A 9379-nucleotide genomic window follows, 5' to 3' on the forward strand; every position below is an offset into this window, starting at 1 on the left:
TCATTTTCTCCTATTCCCTCCCTCCCATCTCCACGCACAGTTTACTTTCATCAATGTCCAGTGTGCACTACTGCTGCACTTTTTCACCCTTTTTCCTTGGATTCTGTGCCCTCCTGCCACTTCCTACATGTGAATACACTGTATATAAGATAAAGAATACAGAATCATCAGAACAAGAAAAAACAAGTCTTTTGCTTCCATATCTTTGGAATTCATTTCAGTATTATTTTATATAAATATGAAAAGGCGCTTAGGCCTTGGTGATTCTCTCCTTTGTGGTTCTCTTTTGATTTTACTAAATGTGAGTATATAGAATCCTGTGTAATTTGTCATATCCCAGGGCGTCTTAGATCTAACTTCTGCATATCAGGGAGAACATGAGTAGTTTGTTTCTCTGGTCTCGGCTTATCTCACTTACCATGATTTGTTCTAGTTCCATCCACTTCCCTGCAAATGACATTATTTTATTCTTTCTAATGTCTGTGTAAAATTCCATTTTATATAGGTACTACAGTTTTTGGATCCAGTCATTTATTGTGGGGCATCTAGGTTGTTTGCATATCTTGACTGTTATAAATAGTGCAGTAATGAACATGGATGTTCACATGTCCTTATCATATGCTGGGTAGATGCATAGGAGTGGTATGGCTGGGTTGTAGGGAAGGTCTAGGTTTAGTTTTTTTTTTTTTTTTTTTTGAGGAGCCTCCAGATTGCTGTCCAGGGTGGTTGTACCACTCTGGTTGTACCAACAGTGTAGTAATGTTCCCTTTCCCACATCTCCACCAGCATTTATTGTTGGCCAATCTAACTGTGGTGAAATGGAATCTCAGAAGTGTTTTGATTTGCAATTCTTTATGGCCAGGAATGATGAACATTTCCTCATGTGTCTCTCTTCCATTCTTACCTCTTCTGAGAAGTCTCTCCTAGCTCCCTTGTCCATCTAGTAATTGGTATATTAAGTTTGGGCGGGGTTTGTTTCTTGAGCTCCTTGTATATATTGGATATTAGGATATTAGGATATATTGGATATTTTTCTAATGTATTGTTGGTAAAGATCTTTTTTCAGTTAGTTGCCTGTCTTTCTAGTTTAGTAGCTATGTCTTATCTGTGCAGAAACTTTTTATTTTGCCGGTCCTGGGGCTTGAACTCAGGGTGTGGGTGCTGTCCCTGAGCTCTTCCCCCCTTCCCTCAGATGTGCCCCTGTATATACCATATATGAGATAAAGATACAAAGTCATCTGAAAATGATAAGACAAATTAAGAGGTCCTTTGTTTCCTTATCTTTGAAGTTCTTTTCAGAGTGTGTGTGTGTGTGTGTGTATGGTGTGTGTGTGTGTGTGGTGTGTGTGTGTGTGTGGTGTGTGTGTGTGTGTATGAAGAGGTCCTTGGGTATTACAATTTGGTGCTTTTCACTGTGTATGGGTGTCTTGAGTCCTGTTTACTTTGTCATATATTGTTGCATTTTAAATCTAATACTTACATATCAGGGAGCATATGTTCCATTTGTCTCTCTGATCTTGACTTACCTTGCTCAACATAATTTGTTCTAGTTCCTTCCATTTCCCTGCAAAAGCCATTATTTTATCCTTTCTAATGTCTGTCTAAAATTCCATTGTATATAGGTACCACATTTTTTGGATTCATTCATCTGTAGTGGGGCATCTGGGTTGTTTCCATATCTTGACTATTGTGAACAATGAACACGAATGTGCATGTGTCCTTGTTGCACAGGGTAGATGCCTAGGAGTGATATGGCTGGGTTGTAGGGTATGTCTATGTTTATTTTTTTGAGGAACCTCCAGATTGTTTTCCAGAGTGGTCGTATTAGTTTACATTCCCACCAGCAGTGTAATAGGGTTCCTCTTTCTCTGCATCCCCACAAACATTTGTTGTTGTCTGAATTCAGAATATAGGCCATTCTGACTGGGGTAAGGTGGTATCTCAGAGTTGTTTTTATTAGCATTTCCTTTATGGCCTGGGATGATGAGCATTTCCTCATGTGTTTCTTTGCCATGTATACCTCTTCTCAGAGGTCTCTGTTTAGCTCCCTTGCCCATTTAGTGATTAATTAGATTTGGGAGGAATTAGTTTCTTAAGCTCCCTGTATATATTGGATATTAGACCTTTGACATCATTGGGATTTTTTTTTTTGTCCATTGTGGGGTCTGAACTCTGGGCCTGGGTGCTGTCCCTCAGCTCTTCAGCTCAAGGCTACGCTCTACCACTTGAGTCACAGCGCCACTTCCGGCTTTTTTCTTTTTGCTTATGTGGTGCTGAGGAATCGAACCCAGGGCCTCTTGCATGCAAGGCAAGCGCTCTTCCACTGAGCCACCTCCCAGCCCAAAGTACATGGTTCTTATCTGAAAAATGGTGAAAAGAAATCACTCCCATGATGATGTTATCTCAATGTATGTCTAGGTGTGGGATAAGTAACAAGCCTGGCACAGAGCAGGGCCTGCGGCACCTACACCCAAAGCGGGGAGTATGTCTAAGGGGTTCAAGAGAAGTTGAGGAATTCCTGGTCCAAATTCAGTTTTGAAATAGATACCATTTTAAGCTATCCAATAATAATAATCCTAAGTATTTCACCTTTGTGAACTCACCCCCATTCCATGATTAGGAAAACTGAGGTATGGAGATGTACAGCAGATACCCAGCAGATACCTGAGGAGCTGGAACTGCAGCCAGACATGAGGCACAGGCCATATATCTTTAGTTGTAAAGGCCTCTGAAGAGTAGAATCGCACCAGCAATGCCCGATCTTTGGTGTGGATTAGACTCACCACAGGGGTCTTGCCCACCCCCAGGTTTTCTGACTGAGCTGGAAGCTGCATATCTGACAGGTTCCCCATTGGTTCTGAGGTTGCTTCAGGGAACTCACTTAGAGAACTGCTGGTAGGGATGAAAAGATCTCTAGGAGGGGCTGGGAAAATGGCTCATTCTAGAGTGCTTGCCTTGTATGCATGAGGCCCTGGGTTCGATTCCTCAGCACCACATAAAACAGAAAAGGCTGGAAGTGGCTCTGTAGCTTAAGTGGTAGAGCAGTAGCCTTGAGCAGAAGAGCTGAGAGACAGCACCCAGGCCCAGAGTACAAGGCCCATGAAAGATCTCCAGGACCCAGAAGGCTAATTGTGTTTTCCCTCTCACATCCAGTCTCAGGACTGGGAAGGAAGGCTGCTCTGGTGTGGGCTGAGAAGCCAGACAGGTCTTACTCCCGGCCCGCAGATGCCTTGCCCTGCAGCCCTTGCTGTTTGCATCCTCACAGAAGCCTCAAGGGATTCTGCGGGTAAAGCAGAGCATAGGTTCCCTCCCCCTCTCCATATTATTTTATTTTTTTGATCGATCTATTTCCCCTTCCATATTATTTTTTTAGTCCTGTCTATCTCCCCCCTCTATATTATTTTTTAGTCCTGTCTGTCTGTGTGTCCTTTGTTCCAGTACTAGGGCTTGAACTCAGGCCCTCAAGCTCTCACTTGGCTGGTTCCATTCAAGGCTGGTGCTCTACTACTTGAGCCATAGCTCTATTTCTGGCTTTTTGCTGGTTAATTAGAGATAAGCGTCTCACAAAGTCTCCCCACTGGCTTCAAAACCTGAGCCTCAGTTCTCAGCTTCCTGAATAGCTACGACTCCAGAACCAGCCAGGGGCTGGCAGGCACCTGCATTCTTTACGCTGGAGAACTTCTGGGAGGAAAGGACCTCACATCTGTGTCCCCAGGGTCTGGCACCACGCCTGGTTGAATAGGCAATGGGAAAACACGTGTTGGCACAAAGGAGTGATGAGCAGACTGGGGTCCTTACCACCCTCCCTCCAAGTCTCCACTGCAGCCCTTACTCTCTCCCACCTGTCCAGAGACCTTAGCCAAGCTTAGGGGAAGCCTATTGCTCCCAGGCAGACGCTGCTCTGCTTCCCCAGGGGCCTCACACCTTCCACTGCAGCCCTCTTCACATTGCACCCGGAGTGTCCGATTACATCAGACAAAGATGCCCTGGCAGCTGGGGTGTCTTTTTACCCCAGACCCCGGGTGTGGACACATGGCAGGCACCCAGAAGTGGTTGAACAAATGCAGAATAAATGGATAGCTGTGAGCATGGTTGCTAAAAGCCATGGGGACAGGAAACCTTTTCTTGACATGCCTGACCACTGCACCAAGGAACAGTTGGTAGATAATTAGGGTGACTCGACTGCCTATACTAGTTAGAGCGAGGTTTGGCCACAAATAATAGAATACCTGGCAGGTATAATAGTGGTCCAGATAAGATAGATATCTATTTTTCTTCATAGAAAAGAAGTCCAGAGATAAGCAGTCCAAAGCTGATAAAGGGGGGAGGCTCCCTAGCCATAGGGAACAATACTTGTAGTTTGTCGTTCTATCACTTGTTAATATAAATTGCTTCTATCTCATAGTCCGAGTGTCAGCTATCACAAATGCCTTCTAGCCAGAGAGACAGGTGACAGAGTACCTCTCCTTTCCTTTGTTTTTATTTTAATTTTTGGTTGGTTGTGGGGCTTGAACTCTGGGCCTGGGTGCTGTCCCTCAGCTCTTCAGCTCAAGGCTAGTGCTCTACCACTTTGAGCCACAACACCACTTCTGGTTTTCTGGAGGTTAATGGGAGATCAGAGTCTCATAGACTTTCCTGCCTGGGCTGGCTTTGAACCATGATCCTCATATCTCAGCCTCCTGAGTAGCTAGGATTGCAGGTAGGCATGAGTCACTGGTGCCCAGCTCTTCTCTTCTCTTCTCTTCTTCTCTCTTTCTTTCCCTTCCTTCCTTCTTTTCTTTTCTTTTCTTTCTGTCATGGGGCTTGAACTCTGGGCCTGGGTGCTGTCCCTGAGCTCTTCAGCTCAAGGCAAGCACTCTACCTCTTGAGCCCCAGTGCCACTTCTGGTTTTCTGGTGGTTAATTAGAGATAAGAGTCTCACAGACTTTCCTGACCAGGCTGGCTTTGAACCGTGATCCTCATATCTTAGCCTCCTGAGTATAGCTAATTTTTTTTCTTAAGAAGATTTATCTTTGTGTGTGTGTGTGTGTGTGTGTGTGTGCTAGTACTAGGATTTGAGCTCAGGCCCTTGCCGCTTGCGCAGCTTGCATGTTTGGCTGTTATCTACCACTTGAGCCACCTCTATCCCAGCTTTTTTGCTGGTTATTTTTTAGGATGAGACTTTTCTGGCTGGTTTTCTTTTCTTTTCTTTTCTTTTTTTGGTCAGTTGTGGGGCTTGAACTCTGGACCTGGGCACAGTCCCTGAGCTTTTCAGTTTAAGGCAAGCGCTCTACCACGTGAGCCAGTGTCACTTCCAGTTTTCTGGTGGTTTATTGAAGATAAGAGTCTCCTGGACTTTCCTGCCTGGGCTGGCTTTGAATCCTTAGATCTCAGCCTCCTGAGTAGCTAGGATTACAGGTGTGAGCCACGGATGCCTGGCATCTAGCTGGTTTTCAAAACTCAATCCTTTGAATTTCAGCCTCAGATGTGATCCATAGCCTGGCTATGGCTTTATTTTGTAGAGTAGTTGTAGGCTCACAGTAAAACTGAGCAGAAAAATACAGAGTTCCCCTGTAAACACTTCTTCACTTTGCAAACCATCATTCACTTAGGTAAGCCTCTTCTATAGGTTAGGCACGTGCGTTAACCCTCTAGGAATTTTTCTTTTTTCTTTTCTTTTTTTTTTATTGTGAGAATACCATACAGGGGAGTTACAATTACATGGGCAAGATAACGAGTACATTTCTTATCAAGCATTGTTGCCTCCTTTGTTTCCCCTTTCCATCCCTACCCATACACCTCTAGGAATTTTTCTACATCTCTTTGGAAACTGTTCGTGTTTCACCTGTACTGTTTGTGGGAGCAAAGCCATAGTGGTTTAACTGAATCACTGTCCAGCTTTTCAGGTTTCAAGGCAGGAGTGAAGGGATTTAATGAACAGGTTATCTGTGATGATAGGTCTCTTCCAGCACTGACATTCTCCACTTTCCAAGCCTCTTGAGAAGGCCAGCAGCAGGCCCATCAAACAAGGGCAAGGCGGAGCCAAGCAAGCTTTCTATCTGGGTTGTGTCTAGTTTGGGGCGAGGGTCTGGCTCTCCGTCCATCTTCTGAACAAGATTCCCTGTTGTGACTTTTGGGGATTCAGAGATATTTATTCTCTGGCCTTTGCTAAATGAATATTCGATATATTTTGCAGACAAGATGTTTAGGACTTGGATGAGTTAACAGATTCTTCTAGGTTGAGCCAAATTTGAACTCAGACCTGGTATAGCCCACTGGGCTGCATAACTTCTTTTTTGTTGTTGTTGTTGTTGGTCGTGGGGCTTGAACTCTGGGCTTGGGCGCTGCCCCTCAGCTCTTCAGCTCAAGGTGAGTACTCTACTGCTTGAGCCACAGCACTACTTCTGGTTTTCTAGTTGTTTATTGGAGGTAAGAATCTCATAGACTTTCCTGCCTGCTCTGGCTTTGAACTGTGATCCTCAGATCTCAGCCTCCTGAGTAGCTAGAATTACAGGCATGAGCCACTGGCACCTGGCTTGCATAACTTTTTTTTATGTGTGTGCCAGTCCTGGATCTCAGTGCTGTCTCTGAGCTTTTCTGCTCAAGGCTAGCCAGATCCACAGCTCTATTTCTGACTTTTTGGTGCTTAACTGGAGATAAGCATCTTACGGACTTTCCTGGCCTGGGCTGGCTTTGAATTATGATCCTCAGTTTTCAGCCTCCCAAGTAGCTAGCCACAAGTGCCTGGCCTACACACCTTTTTTTTCTTTTTGTCATTTGTGGAGCTTGAACCCAGGGCCTGCCACTTTGAGCCACAGTTCCACTTCTGGTTTTTCTGGTGGCTAATTGGAGATAGGAGTCTCATGGACTTTCCATCTAAGATGGCTTTGAACCATGATCCTCAGTTCTTAGCCTCCTGAGTAGCTAGATGTGACTCACCAGCACGTGGCCCCATATACATTTTATTTATTTATTCTTTTTGTTGGTCATAGGGCTTGAACTCTGGGCCTGGGCGCTGTTCCTCAGCTCTTCAGCTCAAGGCTAGCACTCTACCACTTGAGCTACAGCGCCACTTCCGGTTTGCTGGTGGTTTATTGGAGATAAGAGTTTCACGGCCCTTCTTGCCCAGGCTGCTTTGAATCGAGATCCTCAGATCTCAGCCTCCTGAGTAGCTAGGATTACAGGCGTGAGCCACCGGTGCCCAGCCTGGTATACATTTTAATTAAGATATTTTCCGTGGCCGGGCTGGGAAGGTGGCTCAGTGGTAGAGCGCTTGCCTTGCATGCATGAGGCCCTGGGTTCGATTCCTCAGCACCACATAAGCAAAAAGAAAAAAGCCGGAAGTGGCGCTGTGGCTCAAGTGGTAGAGCGCTAGCCTTGAGCTGAAGAGCTGAGGGACAGCGCCCAGGCCCAGAGTTCAGGCCCCACGACCGGATCCAAAAAAAAAAAAAAAAAAGATATTTTCCGTGGCCAGCACTGGGTTGGGAGGAAAATTCATGGCTACCCTGAGGCGTAGAGGAAGAAGGTGGTCTGCTTGTGTTTGGTGAGAGACATAGGGAAGTGCTGGGAAGAGGTAAGAGGACATCAAGACTGTGTGCTTGGAAGGGGGGCCATGACTCCATGCAGCTCAGCTCCTTGCAGCTCAGCGTGCTGAACCTCTGTCTACATTGGCTTCCAGATCCTGGAAGGAGACCAGGCCATCCTGCAGAGGATCAAGAAGGCCATCCGGGTGATCCACAGCTCCGGCCTTGGTGGGTGAGCCTGCTTGGAGTCCTGGAGGCCCAGCCCAGCCTTGAGCATGGTCTGAACTCCTTTCCCTACCTTACAGGCCATGTGGAGAATGAGGAACAGTACCAAGAGGCTGTGGAGTCCTTGGGCAACAGTCACCTTTCCCAGAGCAGCCATGAGCTGTCCACAGGCTTCCTGAACTTGGCTGTGTTCACCCGTGAGGTGGCTGCGCTCTTCAAGAACTTGGTGAGGCCCCTCCTTCCCTGCTCGTTCCTCCCCCAGGCTCAGGGTAAACAGAAGCTACTGGGAACAGGGTCAGTCTTATCCCTTTTCCTGGTTTGCCTTTGACCCTCTGACTCCTGACTCCTGACCTGAGGCCCCTGTCCAGCTCTAACCCACTCCCTCCCTCTTATGTGCAGAGGTGCAAGGGTGGGCTCCCTGGAGGAGCTCAGAAGGAAGGGAGAGACAGTCTCTAGGTTCTTGCCCTGCCATCACTGCTGCCAGCACTGCCACTACTGTCCCCTCTCCTCATTCCCCTTCATCCTCTGCTTTTCCAGTCATATCTACTTGTCTTCAGATTATAGCCTGACCTCTGCACTGGCCTAGCAGCCCCAGTTCCCTCCTGAGTCTCCACTGCTCAGTCCTTGCCTTGTACGGGCTCTTTGTATGGGCAGGCACAGTTCTCTGTGGGGTTGGTGACTGTTGGCCCTTGATGACAATTGACAGGTGCGCTGCCCCAGGACCTCCAGCCAGGTGTGAAGCCAGGTGGTCTGGTTGCAATCCGGATTATAGGCTGGCTGTGCCATCCCCCAGGCAAGCCTCCCGCCCTCCAGACCCCATAGCCTGGGCTGGCCACTTGCTCCAGTCCCACCCAGTATCCTTCCTGGCTCTCGAGGGCCCAGTCATCTCTGAGAGCCATAAGCTCAGTGGCAGGCACCTGACCTTGGGCTTGGCCTCTGCCTTGGAATCCTGACTCTGCTACTCACAAGGACACAAGAGCCAGTCTGCCTGAGCCCAGGCCTTGCAGCTAGCTGTAACACTGGACATGTGGAAGGAACAAGCTCCAGCACTTGGGTGGCTCACAGGGTCTCTGTTGTTATTAAAGCTCTGTGGACAGCTGAATCATACATGCTGTCCCCCATGTAGAGGCCTTTAATGGTGCCGTGTCCAATTGAGCTGCGTCCTTCTTTGCCTTCAGCCTATAGCGTTCCTCTCAGCCATGGAAACCCTAAGGGTCTGCCCTCTGGGCAAGAGTCTTTGGAGGCCAGTGACACAGGAAGAGAGTCATGGTCCCCAGAGGGAGATAAGAACTGAGGCAGGCACCACAGGCCAGGCACAGACTCAGGGACCACAGGGATGGGAGGTCAGGTCAGACACCGGGAGGTCTGCACAGGCTGGGTTTGGGATGGGTGGTGCAGGCTTTCTGGAGGAGGGGAGATTACTGAGCTATACCTATGAAAGGCTGGCTAAAATATTACAGAGGCCAGCTGGGTGCTGGTGGCTCACGCCTGTAATCCTAGCTACTCAGGAAGCTGAGATCTGCAGATGGTGGTTCAAAGCCAGTCCAGGCAGGAAACTCCATGAGACTCTTTTTTTTTTTTTTTTTTGGGTCCGGTCATGGGGCCTGAACTCTGGGCCTGGGCGCTGTCCCTCAGCTCTTCAGCTCAAGGCT

At 47.5% G+C, this 9379-nt stretch overlaps 1 protein-coding gene across 1 annotated transcript in view; it reads left to right on the forward strand.

The window, feature by feature from the left end:
• Window positions 1-9379, forward strand: part of Asap3 (ArfGAP with SH3 domain, ankyrin repeat and PH domain 3) — a 56283-nt gene that overhangs the window by 19217 nt on the left and 27687 nt on the right. Inside the window, exons 2-4 of the mRNA XM_013031003.1 lie at window positions 7658-7730; window positions 7808-7996; window positions 9062-9090. Of these exons, the coding sequence (XP_012886457.1) occupies window positions 7658-7730; window positions 7808-7996; window positions 9062-9090 (291 nt within the window). The remainder of the gene's footprint in view (window positions 1-7657; window positions 7731-7807; window positions 7997-9061; window positions 9091-9379) is intronic.

The sequence above is a fragment of the Dipodomys ordii genome, unplaced genomic scaffold, assembly GCF_000151885.1.
Source record: "Dipodomys ordii isolate 6190 unplaced genomic scaffold, Dord_2.0 Scaffold6, whole genome shotgun sequence".
NCBI classification, from domain to species: Eukaryota; Metazoa; Chordata; class Mammalia; order Rodentia; family Heteromyidae; genus Dipodomys; species Dipodomys ordii.